Source organism: Gallinula chloropus (genome assembly GCF_964237585.1).
Source record: "Gallinula chloropus genome assembly, chromosome: 10".
Lineage (NCBI taxonomy): Eukaryota > Metazoa > Chordata > Aves > Gruiformes > Rallidae > Gallinula > Gallinula chloropus.
In genome coordinates, this window is record NC_140095.1 from 20681258 (window position 1) to 20700430 (window position 19173).

Consider the following 19173-nt stretch of genomic DNA (forward strand, 5'->3'; position numbering starts at 1 on the left):
GGAGGGGGGGGGAGGAGGGGAAAGGGGGAGGGGAAGGAGAAAGAGAAGGGGGGGAAGGGAAGGAGGGAGGGGAGGGGGGCCCCCCCAGAAGACGGCGGCGGAGGGGAAGGGGAGGGAAGGGGGGGGGGCGGGCGGGCCGGCCTGGCGCGCTGCTCCCTGGCGGCGGCCGCGGGGCTGGAGGGTTGGTGCCGCTGCCGCAGCTCCTACCGCATCCCTCCGCCGCCTCTTTATGCGCTGGCGCCTCCTCGCCGGCCTTCCGCGTATCACTCCGCCGCGGCGCTCCTTACCCGCGCCGCCGCCGGATGGCGCGCGTTTGGCGGCGCGGAGGCGGCCGCCGTGACGGAGGCCGGAGACCGGGCTGGGAGCGAGGTGGGAGGCGCCGGGTGAGAGGGAGGAGGAGGAGGAGGAGCGGGTCGTGGGGGGCACTATTTGTGCTGCGGCCGCCGTGCAGAACTCTCCAGAAGGGGGAGGGGGAGAGCGCGGAAGGATACGGACGCGGTGGCGGGGTACCGAAGCGCTGCCCGTGACGGCGGCTTCTCGCGAGAAGGCGCGGCGGGAAGAAGTTCCGGCCGCGCCGCCGCTGTGGGGCCGGTGAGGGCCTGAGGCGCCGGGCCTGGGCCTGAGCCTGGGCCGCGCCTGGGCCTGAGGCGCCGGGGCCGGGCCTGAGGCCGGGCGGGCGGCAACCCCCGACCCGGCAGCTTCCGAGGAGCCGCCGCTGCCGCCCGTACTGCCCGGGCCGGGCACTGGGTGCCTGGTTTGAGGCCACAGAGGCCCCGAGGCCCCTTCCCGGAGGAGGGCCGGGGCCTGCATGGCGCGGGCCGGCGACGGCCTCTCGCTGGGCAGGCTGGCGGGGCCTGTGAGCGGGCAGAGGCCTCTGGCAACGCGCTGAACGGCTCCCGGAGCGCTGCTGCGAGGCTCAGGGTCCCTCACCGGTCCCTGACTCGCTTGCAGGCCCGGGAGGACACGTAGACACGGTGTGGCTGTGCAGTCAGGGCCCAGGCCTGCCCAGGGCATGGCGATGGGTGAAGGACACAAGGGAGACCCCGGGATGAGAAGCTTGACATGAGCCAGCAGTGGCTCTTGCAGCTCGTAGGGCCAATGGGATCCTGGGCTCCATCAGGAGAGGGGTGGCCAGCAGGGACAGGGAGGGGATTGTCCCTCTCTACTCTGCCCTCTGAGGCCCCAGCTGGAGTCCTGTGTCCAGAGCTGGGGCCCCCAATACAAGAAGGATGTGGAACTGTTGGAGAGGGTTCAGAGGAGGCCACAAGGATGATTAGAGGGCTGGAGCACCTGCCCTACAAAGAGAGGCTGAGGGAGCTGGGCTTGTTCAGCCTGGAGAAGAGAAGGCTGCGGGGGGACCTCATTGCAGCCTCCCAGTCCCTGAAGGGAGCTTGTAGGCAGGAGGGGATTCGACTTTTTAAAAGAGCAGATAATGGCAGGACAAGGGGGAATGGACTAAAGCTAAAGGAGGGAAGGTTTAGATTAGATATTAGGGGGAAGTTTTTTACAGAAAGAGTGGTGAGGGGCTGGAACAGGCTGCCCAGAGAGGGGGTGGGTGCCCCATCCCTGGGGGTGTTCAAGGCCAGGTTGTCTGGGGCCCTGGGCAACCTTGTGTAGCTCCAGGCCTGGAGGTTGGTGTCCCTGCCTGTGGCAGGGGGTTGGAGCTCTGGGATCCTTTGGGTCCCTTCCAACCCAGACCATTCTATGATTTTATGATTCTATGACGGGTACCCAGCAGGCTGGTGGCAGCATGGAAGGAGGCGAAGGCTCTCCAGCAGCAGCAGCAGCTGTAGCATCCAGTAGCCAGAGGTGGAAGGCAAACCCATTTCCATCCAGCATCCCCATGGAGAACGCTGCTAGGGGCAAAAATACCAGTTGTTCTCAGGTGACTGAGCAGCTCATGGCAAAAGAAGTTCATCAAATAACCCTCCTGATAGGCAGCAGTGAGCTGAAGGGCTCTGCACAGCCTCAGCGAACCTCTGAGCCCTGTAACCACGTCCTGTTTGTGCAACTGCACGATCAGAGCAAGAACAGGCAATGGCTGTGAACAGCCAGCTCCAGCAAAGGGCAGCTTCCCTTGGGGGCTGGCTCAGCAGAAGCTGAGTGGAGGAGCCTGGGAGCAGAGCAGGATGCTGCTTGGGCTGAGAGCTTTGTGCACACGTTCTGACTGGCAGCAACCCCACTGCCCCCAGGTCTGTGGGACACCTTGTAACACATGGGAAAATCTACATCAAATTAAGAGTCTTCTCTTCATCCTGCTGGGTTTGGAGCGTGAGTAGGGACTGGAGACTAGTCCCTCTGGCTTGGGCTTGTGGTGGTGCCTTGTGCTGTCTGGACCTCTCCAACTCTGCAGCCCTGGTACTGAGTTAAGTGCCAAGAGCATTTGCAATGAGGGTTGAAAGTCATAAGGCTTCCCAAGAAGGCATCATGTTTTGCTCCCTTCAGGAAAGCCTGGCTGCCTGTGTGTCTCTCTCCCCTGTAACTAACATCTTTAGTGAATGACACCATGATTTTGTGTTGCTGTCTGTCATCTCACCTGGGCCTGCAGCAGGCTTGTGTTTGCTGTTCCTGTCAGTCCCACACCTCTCCTGCAGCTCTTGGCAGGGCCTTTCCCTGGAGACTCCAGAGCTCAGTAAAACACACAACTCCCAGCAGCAAGCAGCAGCTCTGGGCTTGGACCTCAGCTCCAAAATTTCCCCCAGGGTCAGACACTTCCCTTGCTAAAGCCCCACTCCCTGGAGCCAGCAGAGCTTCCCACAGGGCTCCTTCCCTTGCTGCTGCTGAAGGGCCAAGACCCCACACGGCTTCTGGTGCATCAGTGATGCTGAAGCCCTGCCTGCTCCTCCCTGGGTGGGGGTGAGGGTCCCTGCTACCCCTCTGACAGCTGGGCTCTGTGTCGTGCTGGCTCTGTCCTGGCAGCCCCAGCACAGTGTGTTCTCAGTTCATTCCCCTCCTTCCCGTTGGGGATGGAGAAAATAAACCCCAGACTCATCACAACGGCTTTTCTGGCTGGTTCTTTTTTAGCTACTTTGGTTCATTTTGGGGGCTTCTTGCTCTTTTTCCCCTCTTTTGGGTTGCTGAGTGCCCCTTGGTGGCAGAAGAGCAGCCAGCTTGTCCCTCTGCCACCCCCCTGCAGACCTTCCTTGCCATGCCACTCTCCACCAGCACAGGGAACTGGGAATGCCCAGATGCTCATCCCACAGAGGCCTTTCGGGCTCTGCCCGCTCCTGAGGCAGCACCACGTTTCTTCCAGCATTTCCCTGGCTCCTCTGTTAGTGCCCAGCCAACACCTCACCCTGCTGACTGCAAGTGACACCACGAACTCCTCTTTCCTAGGGGATGACACTCCCTTGGTGCCCGAGCACAGCAGCGATGGCTTCATCCCTCACTCAAACTCAGCCTGTCTGTCAGCAGGGGACACACCACCCTGGCAGGGACACAAGAGCCTTCCTGCTCCTCTGGCATCTCTCTGGCAGCAGCTTTCTCCTGTTTCTGGGGGAGTTTTCAAAACTCCTTCAAGTTGCAGCCTTGAAGGACGTGGCTTCTCAGAGATCAGCCAAGATTCAAGGGGTGTTTTCCTGGGGTTCTCAGGAACTCAGGGTTGGATTTTGTTCCCAGATTGGAAAATGAGCTTTGGCTTAACAGGAAGAGACTCCTATTTTGTCCTTCACAGGCTTTGACAAGTCCTCTCTGAGTAGTAAAGCAACATGAGACTCAACCCAGGGAGTAAATAGCTTTGGAAATAAAAAGGGGGTGGGTTTAGCACCAGGGGTCACTGTGATGGGCTGGTTCTTACCAGAGGGACATGAGCTTCTCTGAGGGAGAAGAAATCAGAGTAGAGAAGCCCTCTTTGCCATCATTGGACACAAGGTCAGTCCCCTCAGAACTCCTGCAGTGCAGATCTCAGTTCCAGAGTCTAAGGCTTGGCCTGGGGCTGTCAGGGGGTTGGTGTTGATGGGGTGCAGGCTGCAGGGAGTCGTGGGGTGCAGGGAGGTGAAGGGTGGGACGTGTCTTTTCCAGAAGCCATCCTCCTCAGCGCTCACAGTGAGATCTTTGGCTGATGGGGCAGCAGGTCGTGGCTCCTCACCGGAGCTCTCACCTCTAGAAACGCCACGAGGTGCCAGGAAGATGAGGCACAAATAAAGATCAGCCTGAGATCACAGGGAGCAGAGCCAGAGAATACCTGGCCCTGGGGAGCTCAGGGTCAGGATTTCCCCTCCTGGCTCTTTGCCACCTCTCTTTCCCTTTGCTTTCTCTTGCTGCTGCGGTTGCTGTTCAGATTTCCCCTTCCTGGTCCCGTCTGCAGCATTGCTCACTGCTCACCTCCCTGCTGGCTCTTCATTGCCACTTTTTCTTCTTCAGACTTGCCTGTCCCACCTGCTGCCTTTCTCCCTTGCTTCTCTTGGCCCCACCTGTGATGGTGGGACTGGCCCACATCCACTTTTCCTCATGCCATGTGAGGACATACCCCTGCTACAAACCAGCATCTCTGGAGGAGGCAGCTGAGCTCTGCCTTCTCCTCAGATGACTCCTGCCTCCACATGTCTTAGAATCACAGAATCCCAGACTGGGCTGGGTTGGGAGGGACCCCAAGGGTCCCAGAGCTCCAACCCCCTGCCACAGGCAGGGACACCAACCTCCAGGCCTGGAGCTACACAAGGTTGCCCAGGGCTCCAGCCAACCTGGTCTTCCCATCACCATCCTCCTCCAACCAGCACTGTATGAGGGGAAAAGCCCCTGGGGATGCTCAGGCAGAGCTACAAGAGTGGAGTACAAACCTCCCAGTCCAGCTGGCTAAATCTGATTCTTCCAGGTTCTGGTGCCCAGCAAGGGGCAGAAGAGAACTCTGAAGGGAGTAAGACACAGCTGGGAAAGGAAAAGCCCACACTTTACTGGTGTTGAGCGAGCTCCAGAGGAAAACACGGGAAAGGTGGACCTGCAGCAGTGGGGAAAGTGCTGGGTTGGAGAGCAGAAAGCTCTGCCTCTGCCCTCCACACACCACAGAGGAGCCACATCCCTGGCTGCAGCCGTGAGCTGAGGAGAGCTGCTCATCTCCATCCCTGCTGAAACCTTTGTGTCTTTAAAAGACAGAGACACAGGCCACTTCTTCCTCTGGCTTGTTGGTGTTTCCTCCAGGAATGAGAATCACACAATCCCAGACTGGTGGGGGCTGGCAGGGACCTCTGGAGATCATCCAGTCCCACCCCCTGTGATCCAGAGCAGGGTCCCCTCGAGCAGGCTGCTCAGGGCAGGGTCCAGGATCAGGGGTTTGAATGTCTCCAAAGATGGAGACTCCCCAAACTCTCTGGGCAGCCTGGCCCAGGGCTCAGGCACCCACAGACCTTCCCGTGGTCGGGTTCATGCCCATTGCCCCTTGTCCTGTCCCTGGGCACCACTGAGAACAGTCTGGCCCTGTCCCCTTCACACCCCTTTAAATACAGGTCAGTGTTGATGAGATCCTCTCTCAGCCTTCAGGCTAACCTCACACCCAGCCTCTCCTCACATCAGAGATGCTCCAGCTCCCTCATCATCCTCATATCCTTGGCTGGACTTCCCAGCAGCTCCCTGTCTGTCTTGAACTGGGATCCCAGCCCTGGACACCCAAACTCCAGCTGTGGCTCAGCAGAGCTGAGCAGAGGGGAGGAGAAGAGAAAGAACCCCCCCCAGACCCACCAGCCACGCTCTGCTGGAGGCCCCCAGCACCCACCAGCCTCTTGGCCACGAGGACACAGCGAGCTCGGTGTCCTCAGGCCACCCAGCTCCTTCTCCACAGTGCTGCTTCCCAGGGGGTCACCCCAAACCCGCAGCACAGGCTGCACCCTGCTGCCCCAGCACAGCTCCTGCCCCAGGTTCTTTGTGGTGTGACACCCAGCCCAGGGAGAGCCAGCTGAGCTCAGGCCTGGGACAGGTCTGACACCTCACAGCAGCACCTTCTGAAGGGACTTGTCCTCCTCCTCAGACGTGTTCATGTCTCAAGACCTGGAAACCTCTCTTCTGGAAATAAAGCAGGGGATTTCTTAACCTTGAATTGAATTGGTTTTGTTTATTTTTTATTTGAAACTTCATGGATTTTCCTATAAGATGAAAAAAAAAAGGTGTTAATGGGAATTTCAGCATAAAAAGACCCAAACCTGACCAAAGCACTGCCAGGTTTTACAGGGGCAAGAAGCTCACCTGCTGTGGGTCCCCTGTTTGATACCTACCGCCCCATCACCCTGTCTTCTCCAACTCTCCCTTGTCTGGTGCAGACATGGGTGCAGCACAGAGCACAGCCCCACAAACCGCCCTGCCCATGGGGGGGGCCTCAGCCTGGCACCACAAACCTGGCTGCCAAGACTTGAGTTGGCCAAAGTGATCAAAACCTTCCCCCTGGCTCCAGATCGGGTCCTCTCCAGCTCCCACCCTGCAGGCTCATGTCTCTGGAGCAGAGTCTTGCCCAGCTCGGTGCCAGGCTCAGCAGGAGGCTGTGGGGTCAGCATGGGAGGCAGGAAGCAGAGGAAGAGGTGAGGGGTTTTGGGGTGGGTGGGGACTGTGGGGTGGCTGCTGCAAGGAGCACCAGCAGCTCTCTGCAGCCCCCCAGAGCAAACACCAGCCGGCTCCAGTCGCTGCTGCCCAAGGCCCAGCCCATCAGCCATGGTCACAGCACCCCTGGGACTCACAGGGAGGAGGAAAACCCACCAGCAGCTGCCCTGTGCCCCAGAGAAGGGAGTGAGAAGGTGTGAGGGGCTGTGCAGCACCAAGGGCAGGGAAGGGGGCAGGAGGCACCCCGGGTGCCCCTGAGCCCCTGGAGAGACCCGTGGAGGAGCGGGTGTCCCCCCACGGCCCATGGACAAGACCCAGACCCCCCCTGCAGCCCCTGGACAGGCCCCAGGCTGGAGCAGGGGGGACAGACAGGAGATGCTGTGACCCAGGTTGGAGCAAGGCCCTGGCAGGACCTGCAGCCCCTGGAGACAGAGGCCCCACCAGAGCAGGTTTGCTGGGGGCTTGTGAGCCCCTGGGGACCAGGCTGGAGCAGTCTGGGTCTGAGGGACTGAGAGCCACCCTGTGAGCTGGGAGTGCACCCAGAGCAGGGACCCACGCTGGGGCAGCTGGGGAAGAGCTGAAGCCCCTGGGAAAGGACTCACGTTGGAGATGTTCCTGAGGGACTGTCTGCCATGGGTGGGACCCCAGGGTGCAGCAGGGAGAGGGGGTGAGGAATGGGCCCCCTGGCCAACAAGGAAACCAACTCATGAGGAACCAACCAAAACCCTCTCCCCTGTCTCCCCTGTGCCACCCTCAGGGGAGGAAGGGACAGAAATCATGAATAAAGTGGAGCCTGTGAAGAAGGGGGGTTGGGGGAGGTGTTTTAAGATTTGATTTTACTTCTCATTTCCCAACTCCAGTTTCGCTCTGTGTGAGATAAATCAGATGGGGTTTTATTCTGTGCTGAGGCCTTTCTGCCCCTGACACTGACTGCAGAATGATCTCTCCCTGTCCTCATCTCCACTCCTGAGCCTCTCAGTGTCTGTCTTGTCCCCTGTCCAGCTGAAAAGGGGAGTCAGAGCGGCTTTGGTGGGCATCTGGCCCCCAGCCAGGGTCAAACCACCACACACCATGAGAATAACGTGTGATCTGTGTGACCATAAATCACTGATCTATGTGTGAGGGGCCAGCTCAGCTCTTCTGGATGCTCCCCAAGGTGGAAGCTGTCATGCTGTGTGCTAAGGAGAACCTTGAATGCATAGAAGGCAGCTCTGGTGACTGTGGAAGCCCTACCCAATACCTCTGGGTCAGGATCAGAGGGGTCATCTCCAAAGGGGGAATCTTACAACAGGCATCTGCTACCAACCACCAAACCAAGTCAAGGCCAACTGAGTCACTTAAGCAAGTGTCAACAGCACCTGATTCTTACAGGTGACTCCAACCCCTCTAACCCCCCTTTATTGGGAGAAGAACAGGAGCTGTGGGACCAGGCAGGGAGCTGCTTCCTCATACCAGCTCTGGGTGTGCCAGCCAGGAACCAGCTGGGCCTGCTGCTCACAAACCACTCTGGAAAACCTCCCTTGGTGACAGCACAAAACCAGCTCAGCCCCTTTGGTAAGGGAAGTGGGCAGAGCCAGAGACATCCTGGGCTTAGCTGTGAGCTCTGAGCTGATTTGCCCTCCAGCCCCTTCCCCAGCCTGGTTGCCCTTCTCTCGCTCCAGGACCCCCATGTCCTTCTGATGGTGAGGAGCCCAGAACTGGACCCAGCACTCGAGGTGCTGCTCACCAATGCCCAGTCCAGGGGCACAATCCCCTCCCCAGACCCACTGGCCATACTTTGGCATCATTCATGGCTTCTTGTTCCCTTCTGTTGTGGTTTAACCCCAGCCAGCAGCTCAGCCCCCCACAGCCGCTCCCTCCCTCCCCGGTGTGATGGGGGAGAGAATCAGAGGGGAAACTGAGGAAACTCAGGGGCTGTGATAAAGACAGTTTAACAGGTAAAGCTGCACACAGGAGCTCAGCAAGAGGAGGGATTCACCCCCACTCCCAGGGCAGGCAGGTGCTGCCCATCCCAGGATGCAGAGTAACAGAGACTGGGGAAGACAAACCCCATCACCCCGAACATCCCCACTGCCTCCTTCCCCCAGCTTCACCTGCTGAGCTGACATCATATGGTGGGGTATCCCCTGGCTCACTGGGGTCAGGTGTCCCAGCTGTGTGTCCCCCCAACTCCCTGTGCACCCCCAGCCCCTCGCTGGTGGGGTGGTGGGAGGGGCAGAACAGCCCATGTCCAGCCCAGCCCAGCCCAGCACACCTCCCCTGGAGGGAACCCCAGCACACAGGGACAGGGGAACCTCAGCCAAGGAACAACCTGGAAATGCAGATTCCCAGTGGGAGGAAAGGCCAGGGAGGAGAAAGCAGCAGCTTTGGTGCTGCTGCTTCCTGCTGGCTGTGCAGAGGCACCGGGCAGCACTGGGATCTCCATTCCCAGGCCAGTTCAGATGTGACAGATGTCCAGCCTCCACTGGAGACATCCAAATCTCAGTCCTGGAGTTTGGGCACAGCTCTTGGAGCAGACACAAGCCAGGCACCACAGGGACAGTCCCATCCAGGGCATGGCAGGGAGCTGGGAAGGGCTGGGAGGGTTGGCCAAGAGCAGAGCGCTGTGGAAGTGGCGCAGCACGGTTGGGACCATGGGAGTTCTGCTTTTGTCCCTGCCTGCAGCTGGGCCCCAAGCTGCAGATGCAGTTCCTCTTTGCTTCCACCCTCACCTCCCTCCAGTGTGGGCAGCTGCTCCTGCAGGCTCTGGCAGCAGAGCAGCTCTTCCATGCTGCTTTCTTCTTTCTTCTTCCGCAGTTGGCAGCTCGGAGGCAGCAGTTCCACACAAGGCAGGGCTGGGGCTGCAGGTGAAGGCTGGCCCAGAGCTGAAGTGAAAACGGCAACTCCCACAGGTGATGGCATGCTGGAGGCAGAACTGAAAGCAGGAGGTCAGGCTCCATGGGCAGGAGAGACCACCCATCTGCAGGGGGACCCGTGAGAGGAGCACTGGGCAGCTGGGGAGGCTCCTCCACTGCACCACAAGAGCCAGCTGGGACTGGTCAGCAAAGCCTGGGCCCCACAGAGAGCCCAGCGTGGGAGGAGGAAGTGATTCACTTGATGGTTTAGCCAGCTTTGGTGCTGGAGAAGCCAACACCACATCAGCTCTATCCACAAGCCCTCCCCAGGCCAGGAACATGGGTCAGATGCCCTGTGGACTGGTTTGCAAAGGTAGCTGGCTGCCAGGCTCTCTGGGCAGCCTTAGCTGCTCCTGCTCTCTGGGTTTAAATACGCCCTGCAGGCATGTCTGGATGGAGCCCCTGGTGCTGTGTGCCTGCTGCAGCCTGTGGAGACCCCAGCAAGGTGCCTGTGGGTCTGTGGGGTCTGCGAGGGCCCCTTGGAAGCCTCCCAGCATCCACACGTGTTCTTGAGACCCAGGGCATGGTCTGGACGGTCACCCCCTCACCCAACCTGTGCCTCCCTGCTCCAAGCTGTGACACTCACCTTCTCTCACTCCTCAGGCACCTCCTGACTGCTGCCATCTCCAAAGAGATGGAGTGGAGCCTTGCTGTGGCATCAGCCAATTCCCTCAGCATCTTCAAGTACATCCCACCTGGTCCTATGGGCTTGGGTACCTTCAGATGTCTCAAGTGTGCCCCAAACCAACCTTCCTCCAGCACAGGGAGTGCCCCACCACTGCAGACTCAGCAGTAAGAGCTGAGTCAAAGGCAGCTTCAGGTACTGCAGCGGTCTTGGCTCTGTGGTCACCAGGACCAGGGACCTGAGAGCCTTCCCAGCTGCAGGAAGCCCCCACTGTGTCCCCAGTGGTGGTGGGCGCTGCCTGCTGAGCCAGCACCTCCTGGAGCTGCCTGGGGTGGTGAGAGCCAGGGCGCTGTGAGTCACCCTCTCTGCTGGAGCGAGTTCCCTTCTGGTTTCGCCCCTGGCACTTCATAAATCCTCAAGTCTCAGCGAATTCGGGTTTCTTTCCTCATTCCACCTCGGCTCAGCCCCACCAGGACCTGACAGACCCATAAGGGGCTTTCCAGGGGTGTTAAGCCCATGGATATGGAAACCCACAAGCACCCAGCGTCACCCCAGCTCCCGGGGTTTCCCGGCAGGCTGCCAGCCCTCCTGGGTGCCCGGCATGGGAGGGCTCAGGGGGTTTCCACAAGCCGGCCTGGAGCCACCACAGCTCCTTTCGTTTTAACCTTCCTCCCTGCTGGGAGCTGCAGCTCCGCCCATGGCAGGAGAAGCCCGGACGGCGCTGGGGCTCTGGGCCTCTCCCTCTCGGCAGCAGCAGCTTCCCACAAGAGCCACAGCTGCCCGAGACTGGAGCAGCGGAGCCCGTCAATCGCAGCACGGTGAGTGAGGCAAGAGGAGCGATGGCTGCGGAGCAGGGAGGGGCTGGCACAGGCAGGGGCAGGGCTGGCATCCATTTAGCAGTGTGGTGGGCAGCTGGTGTCTGCCTCCCCCCAGCCCATCTGGGCACAGGGACCAACCCTGAGGGGACCAGTGGACTGAGTGTCCAGTTCTGGGCTCCTTGGGATAAAAAGGACAGGGATCTCCTGGAGAGAGTCCAGAGAAGGGCTATGAAGATGCTGAAGGGCCTGGAGCATCTCCCCTGTGAGGAAAGGCTGAGGGACCTGGGGCTGGTCAGCCTGGAGAGAAGAAGACTAAGGGGGGACCTAATTAAAGTCTATAATTATCTGAAGCAAGGGATGCAGGGGGAATGGGCAGCCCCTTTTCAGTGTCTGTGGGGACAGGACAAGGGGCAATGGCTGCAAGTTGGAGCACAGGGAGTTCTGCATCAACATGGGGAAAAACTTCTTCACAGTGAGGGTGAGGGAGCCCTGGGACAGGCTGCCCAGGGGGTGTGGAGTCTCCTTCTCTGGAGAGATTCCAGCTCTGGTCGCCTATCTGAGTGATATGTCCTGGGGAGCTGCTTTGGCAGGGGGGTTGGACCCAATGATCTCTGGAGGTCCCTTCCAACCCCTACAATTCTATGATTCTATGACCCGTGCAGCATGCAGAGGAACCTCCTCAAGAGGGAGGGACAAGCTTTGGGGTACCCTGGGCACTGGGGACACATGTTGCATCCATCCATCCATCCATCCATCCATCCATCCATCCATCCATCCATCCATCCCCCTTCTCCACTCCCCACAGTGCTGCTGCGGATGCAGAGGGAAGCGATTCCTGCTGCTCTCCAGTCCCTGCCAGAGATGTCCAGGGACTCGCTGTGGCTGAGGCAGCCCAGGCCCCTGCTCATCCCCCAGCCCCGCGGCGGGCGGGCGCAGGGCGCGGTGCTGCTGCTCCTGGCGCTGTGCGCCGCCGCGCTGTGCCTCGCCGGGGAGCCCCTGGTACCCGCTGCCCGCAGCATCACCGCCCACTTCATGGCCCTGCAGATCGGGGCTCTGCTCAAGGGCACGTGCTACCTGGCCGAGGAGATCTTCCACCTCCAGTCCAGGTGAGCAGCAAGGAGGGAGGCTGCCTCCAGAGCCACCCTGGGGACACAGAGACGACCCTAACCCTGCTCCCTTCTACCCCCACACACGCCCTGTTGTCACAACGCTCTGCTGGCCCTGGCACCACAACACTCTCCATCAGCCTTGGCTTTCTCACCTCCTCTGACTGCTCCCCAGTACACTCAGGGACCTCTCCCTCTCCTCTGCAGTGGCTTCGCAGCGTGCCCATCACCTGGGGAGCAGATCCCAGCCCCCAGCCTTCCCCCGCTGCTCAGCGCTGGAGGGCACAGGGCTGTTGGAGATGACCTTCCCTCACCGTCCAGGGCTGCACTCCATCTGCTCCCCTCTAAGACCCATGGGTGCTCCAAGCACCTCTCCCAGCGGGGAGCCCGCAGCGGAGCTCCCGGGGGCTCCCTGGCTGCGCTCAAACCTCAGCAGCACCCCCGGGGCAGCGCAGGGTGGGCTGCAGACGGGGGGTGGTGGGGGGCAGCCCCCAGCCTGTCTCCTGTCTCCCTCTCCCACCCAGGCACCACGGCAGCTTGTGGAGGGCCCTGTGCGCCTGCTTCCCCCCGCGCTGGCACACGCTCACGCTGCTGGTCTGTGGCGCAGCCTACGCAGCTCTTCTTGACGCCGACGGGCAGCCGCTCGGCCTTCACCTCATCCTGGCCAGCCTGTGCCAGCTCCTCATCCTCGCTCTGGGGCTCCACGTAAGGAACTCACACTTCCCAGCCTGGCCAAGAAGCCTGGGGAGGGCAGCAGCCCTTGGGTGGTCACGGGGCCACGGAGCGCCAGCTCCACACGTGGCCCCTGCACACCCAGCCCAGCCACACAGGGCCCTTGCAGGGGGAGAAACGCTCTCTCTGGCTCAGCCCTGAGGAGCTGGGCTCCTTGGCACATGTGCAGGCAGAAAAGCTGGGCTGCCTCTTACTGGGTGCTGGCAGCTGCCCTGCTCCAGCCTCAGCCCTACTGACACAGAAACTGGGTATTTTTAAACCTGTCAATCAAGCTGGTGTTGGGGGGGGGGTGGGAAGGGGAATGTAGCCAGTGTGGTCCCCAAAGGGTTAATTGTCAGGGGTGCTGTGGGTGGCAGAGCCAGCTCCAGGTACCTGTGCAGCACTGGGGGAGCTTTGCTTCACCCCAGCAGAGCTGGAAGGGGAGAGGGGCCATGCAGGCTGCAGGAAGGTGCTTTGGGGAGGGCAGCCATCAGGTCCCCGTGGGGTTTCAACACCCATTTGCACCTAAACGAATACACAGAGCTGGCAGGGGACACTGGTGGCCCTGGAGATCCCCCACCAGGCACTGGGATGTCTCCTCCTGCATGCTGGAAGCACTGGGCAGAAGTACAAGCTGCAGAAGAGCTGCTCCCATCCCTGCTGGTCTGTCTGGTCTGTCTGTCTTTCCCTCCACAGACTCACTCAGCTGTGGAAATATCTGAGATGTCTGAGAGGTCCAAGCAGAACGTTGCTCATGGCCTTGCCTGGTCTTATTACATCGGGTACCTAAAAATAGTCCTGCCACGTACGTAGCTGTTTCCTTGCATTATCATGCCTACAGGCAGAAATAGCTCCTCATAACAACCCTCCCACCTTGACAGCGTTCCAGGGAGATGGGGAGCAGGGCACAAGGCAGCTGTGCTCACACCAGGCTCCTCTGCCCCACCACCAGGAGTGAAAACCTCGATGGAGGAATTCAGCAGAGCCAACCCTAACATGCTGACGTGCAGGGAGACCTGGAAGCTCCACATCTTGATCCCTCTGAGCTGTGATGTCTATGACGACCTGGAGAAAGCTGACAGCAACATCAAGTACCTCACTGATCTCACCGAAACCACCCTGGCCCGAGCTGGCACCAAGAAAAGGGTCTACAAGCACAGCCTCTACTCCATCAGGGACAAGGACAACAAGGTATACTGAGGGCAGGGTTGGGAGTGCAGGCACAGTGCTTCAGTCCAAAGCTCTTCCCAGCCTCAGATCCCAGCCCAGAAGTGGCCATGAGGGCAGCACAGCATCCCCTCTCCTGGTAGATACTCCCAGCTTCCAGCAGGCTTCTGCAAGTCCTGCCTGTGCTGGCCACCCCTTCCTCCTGGCTGCCTCCTGTCAGGCCTTTGCAGGGAAGTTGGGCTCTTTTAACCCCTCCTGGAGTTCACTGAAGTCTAGAAAACAACAGAAAAATAAGGGAGGGGGGCAGGGAGGAGTAGATGTGGGGTCCAGAGCATCACTTCTCATGGGATGAGGATTGCCTTTTGTTCTGCAGAGGTGCTTGAAAATGTCCACGTGAGTCACTACATAACTTGACTCTCTCCCCTTCCCCTGGTCACCTCGTTTCCAGGCTGAATAGCCCCAAAATCCCCCCACATCACACAGAATTCATCTCCTTCCACAGCTTCAGGCAGATGGGCCTCTGCCCTGCACCCCTGAGGCAGGGAACACACTGGTCCTGCAGACACAAGGGCAGATGGGAGCAGGGGCAGAGCAGTGCATCTCACCAGGCTGGCCCTCATCTGCCCTTTGATGGTGGCTGAGCCCTGAGCTGCTGCTCCTAAAGCTCTGCCTGCAGGGACTCCAGAGCTGCTTCTGGGGAAGAGGCCCTGCTCCTGGGGAAGTGCAGTCAGCACCAGGTTTTTCCTGCTATGACACATGCCCTGATGCTGTTTCATCTGCCGGTTTCCTGCTGAGTCACTCGGCATCAGGCGAGTTCCTCTGCAGCACGGACCTGGCCTGAGCCGTGTTGTGAAGCCTGTCCCTCTGTCCCTCTGTCCCTCTGTCCCTCTGTCCCACTGTCCCTCTGTCCCTCTGTCCCTGGTGAATGCCTCCACGGCAGCAGCACCACCTCCCATCCCTGGACCTGCTCTGGGTCACTGTGGCACTGCCCTCCAAGGCTGGTGGTTGTTCCCACTACCCTGCATTGACCCAGGGGTCCCATCCCTCCTCCTCTTAAAACACTTTATCTGCCCAGAACAGGACCCACTGGTAACCCTTCTCCTCCTTGGGATCCTCATGGCCCTGACAAATCATAGAATCACAGAATCCCAGACTGGGCTTGGTTGGACCCCAAGGATCACAGAGCTCCAACCCCCCTGCCACAGGCAGGGACACCAACCTCCAGGCCTGGAGCTACACAAGGTTGCCCAGGGCCCCAGCCAACCTTGAACACCCCCAGGGATGGAGCACCCACCCCCTCTCTGGGCAGCCTGTTCCAGCCCCTCACCACTCTCTCTGCAAAGAACTTCCCCCTAATATCTCCTCTCACCCTTCCCTCCTCCAGCTTCATTCCATCCCCCTTGTCCTGCCATCATCTACCCTTTTAAAAAGGGTCCTGCATTCCCCCTGCCAGCCTTCATCCCCTTCCCCAGGCTCCTACTCTGCATTAGGATGCTCAGACTTCCCCTTCTCCAGCAGAAAAGCCCCCTGGGTGTGATCAGACACAGGCAAGGGGTGTCCCCTTGTCCTAGGGAGCTGCTTTGGCAGGGGGTTGGACCCGATGATCTCTCGAGGTCCCTTCCAACCCCTACAATCCTATGATTCTGTGATCCCCACGGAGAACCGAACTCCATGGGACAATCACTGCCCAGGCTGGGGAGTGCTGGGGACCCCACAGCTGCCCCCTGGGGCTGTGTGTGAGGGACGCAGCTTTGAGCCCACCCAGCACTGGCAGGGCTGTAACCAGTGGCTCTTCCCCTGCTCAGCACCGGGCAGGGCATCACCAGTGTCCCTGTCCCAGCGCAGAGAGGGTCACACACCACTCAGGGGGTCTCACGGGCTCTGAGCAGCACCACGGAGCCTTTGCTGGGTGCTTGCTGCTCCCCAGCCCGTGTCCCTCCCTCCCTCCCTGCTGTCCCCGCAGCTCTGGCACTGCGCAGTGGAGTTCGCCACCCCGCTGCAGTCCCTCCTCGCCATGTCCCAGGATGAGTGTGCTGCCCTCAGCCGGGAGGAGCGCCTGGAGCAGGCCAAGCTCTTCTACAGGACGCTGGAGGAGATCCTGAAGGGCTCCAAGGAGTGTGCGGGCACCTACCGCCTCATCGCCTACGAGGGTGAGTGCAGGTGGGGTGGGACAGGGGTGTCCCCAGCACGGTGGCTGCGCTGCCCCAGCCCCAGCGCACTGGGAAGGATGGGAAGGAGCAGCTCTGTGTACTGGGTGGTCCTGGGAGGTATGGCTGGAGCCACCCTGCCCACCCCAGCACTGAGCTGGGTGCTGGTGTGCCTCCTGCCAGGGAGAAGATCCTTTTTCCTTCCTCAAGGCTCCTGGTTCTCCCTTTTAACGTCCTTTCTCCTGGCTTCAGCCGGAGCAGCCGGGCTTGGAAAGAGCTCGGTGCTGCCAGGTTCCTGCTGAAACACAACCACAGAGTCACAGGATCCCCAGGTTGGAAAAGACCTTTAAAGATCATCAAGTCCAACTGTTCCCATTCTGTGCTGACCCAGATCCCTGAGCACCTCATCTGGGTTAAACACACCCCGGGAAGGTGACGCAGCCCCTCCCCGGGCAGCCTGTGCCACAGCCCCACAACTCTTTCAGGGAAGAACTTTCCCCTCCCATCTGCTCTGACCCTGCCCTGGGGCAGCTTGAGCCCATTGCCCCTTGTCCCATCTCCTGTCCCCTGGCTGAAGAGACCATCGCCCACCTCTCTGCACCCTCCTGGCAGGGCAGGGGAGGTGGGGAGAAGGTCTCCCCTCAGTCTCCTCTTCTCCAGGCTGAACACCCCCAGCTCCCTCAGCTGCTCCTCAGAGGATTTGCCCTCCAGACCCTTCCCCAGCCTGGTTGCCCTTCCCTGGACTCGCTCCAGGACCTCCATGTCCTTCTGATGGTGAGGAGCCCAGAACTGGACCCAGCACTCGAGGTGCTGCTCCCCAGTGCCCAGTCCAGGGGCACAATCCCCTCCCCAGACCCACTGGCCACACTGTTTTTGACACAAGCCAGGATGCCACTGGCCTTCCTGGCCACCTGGGCACACTGCTGGCTCCTGCTCAGGAACAAACCTCCCAGCTTTCCAGAGGAATCCCAGTGCTCTCCTGGATGGGCAGGACCATTCCCACCCAGCACAGCAGCTCCCATCCCTGTGGGCACCCCTGGGGAGCAGCACACAGTCCCTGTATCTCACTCTCCTTCCAGGGCTTCATGTTTTACTTCCTTTCTTCCAGCACGTTGAGAGGGGGAAACGGGAACCCCCCACTGTGTCTCCTCAGGAGACTCAGCACATTTTGGGCCAGGTCCCAGAGCCTCTGCCCTCTGCCCAGTCTCCTGCCTCAGCCCAGACCAGTGCTGATGGTTGGTTTGTGTCTCTTCCTTTGCAGAGCGGGGCGAAGCAGAGACCCACTCCCTGTCCAGAGAGATCCTCTGGCACCTGTGGCAGCAGTGCCACGAGGAGTACGCCCTGCACGAGGGGGAGCAGCCCCAGCACCCTGACAGCACCCTCTGCTCAGAGGAGCTCAACCTGCAGATCAGCCAGTCAGACCTGCCCCAGCCTCTGCGGAGCGACGGCTTCTGACCCACCGGTGCTGCCCAGCCCCTCGCTGCTGCCTCGGGGCTCCAGGCCCCTGCCCCAGGCCCTCTCCTCTTGCAGCAGTTGCCAACCTCCTGCAGGAACTGCCCAGCAAAGCTTCCTGTGCATCATGTGTACTGGAAGCAGCTGACTCGACCCTCAGCCCTGTGACATGCTTCCCATTTGCTCTGGTTTGTGTATCTCCTAGCTCCAGGCTCTTCTGGGCTCCTCAGCATCAGGAGGACACTGAGGTCCTGGAGTGAGTCCTGGGCACAGGCTGCCCAGGGAGGGGCTGAGTCACCTGCCCTGGGGGTGTTTAACAGAGGGGAGATGAGGTGCTCAGGGATCTGGTTTAGCTCAGGATGGGAACGGTTGGACTTGATGAGCTTAAAGGTCTTTTCCAACCTGGGGATTCTGTGATTAATATAAAGTTGACATTAACAAAATGGATCACCTAGATCCCCAAATCTGACCCACAGTGAGACCATGCTCACTGCAAGACACATTCTCCAGTTTGTTTGTGCTCCCACCCCTCCAACCCCATCCTGACCCCTGGGCCCTGCAGCAGAACCTCTGTCACTGTTTCAAAACGTTAAAGGTCCCATCACCAAGCCTTGCCCAGGCTGGATGCTTCCATGCCTGGGACAGGTAGGGAGAAGTTTCTCAAGTCTGAGGACAACTATAAATATCCCTCAGGACCTACCTAATTTGTATCCTTCCACTTTATACCCATTATATCCAAAGAGCAAGAGAGCCTGGTTGATACCTGCACAGATGCAGGGCAAAGCACACCATGACAGCCAGCCTGTGCAGTGGTGGTCTCCTCATGAGGCTGAGATCAAGCAAGTCACTGAAACAGGCATTTTGGGTGCTTCGGTGGGGAACAGCTCCAGTGGCGCTGGCCACGGGCACAGGCAGGGCAGGTGAGCAGAGCCGGCGGTGCTCTGCTGCCCTCGGCTGTCGCGCTGCAGCAAACGCCGCATTCGAGCCTGTGGGGACAGGGCAAGGGGCGATGGGCTCAAGTTGGAGCACAGGGAGTTCCGCACCAATCTGGGGAAGAACTTTTCCCCAGTGAGGGTGAGGGAGCCCTGGGACAGGCTGCCCAGGGGGTGTGGAGTCTCCTTCTCTGGAGAGATTCCAGCCCCGTCTGGACACCGACCTGTGTGCCCTGTCCTAGGGACCCTGCTTGGGCAGGGGGTGGGACCCCATGGGCTCTGGAGGTCCCTTCCAGCCCCTACAGCTCTGTGACTCCGTGAAATCACCTCACCTGCCCCCGTGGCACAAGCGCTGCACTCGGGGCGACCTTCGGGAGTTCCCTTTGGTGCCCCTTGGCTTTGTTTGGGTGGGCAGGACCCTTAGAGCCCCCCCAGTGCCACCCCCTTGCCATGGGGACACCCTCCACTATCCCAGGGTGTCCCAAGCCCCATCCAACCCAGCCTTGAACCCTTGCCAGGGATCCCAGGGCAGCCCCAGCTCCTCTGGGCACCCTGTGCCAGGGGCTCCAACCTGCCCCCAGGAAGGATTTCTGCCTCCCAGCTCCTCTCCAGCTGAAGGTCACCGCCCTGGGCCTGTCCCTCCCTGCCCTTGGCACCAGCCCCTCTCCAGCTTTCCATGATAGAAGCCCTACTCTATGCCTCACCCCCCTGAGTGTCGTGCCATCGTTTCAGCCTGGCTCTCAAGTTAGCTGAGGTGCCAGGCTTTATGGAGCTGTGGCCACAGGAAAAGCTGAGGGGA

The 19173-nt window shown here is 60.1% G+C and overlaps 1 protein-coding gene across 1 annotated transcript; it reads left to right on the forward strand.

The window, feature by feature from the left end:
• Nucleotides 1–10738: 10738 nt before the first annotated feature.
• Nucleotides 10739–18162, forward strand: STING1 (stimulator of interferon response cGAMP interactor 1; the record flags this gene model as incomplete). The annotated part of the gene is made up of 7 exons (XM_084268894.1): nt 10739–10859; nt 11665–11965; nt 12490–12670; nt 13373–13481; nt 13629–13867; nt 15807–15993; nt 17252–18162. The coding sequence occupies 7 exons, from the start codon at nt 10739–10741 to the stop codon at nt 17443–17445; spliced, it is 1332 nt and encodes a 443-aa protein (XP_084125020.1). The 3' UTR covers nt 17446–18162.
• Between the last annotated feature and the right edge of the window lie 1011 nt (nt 18163–19173).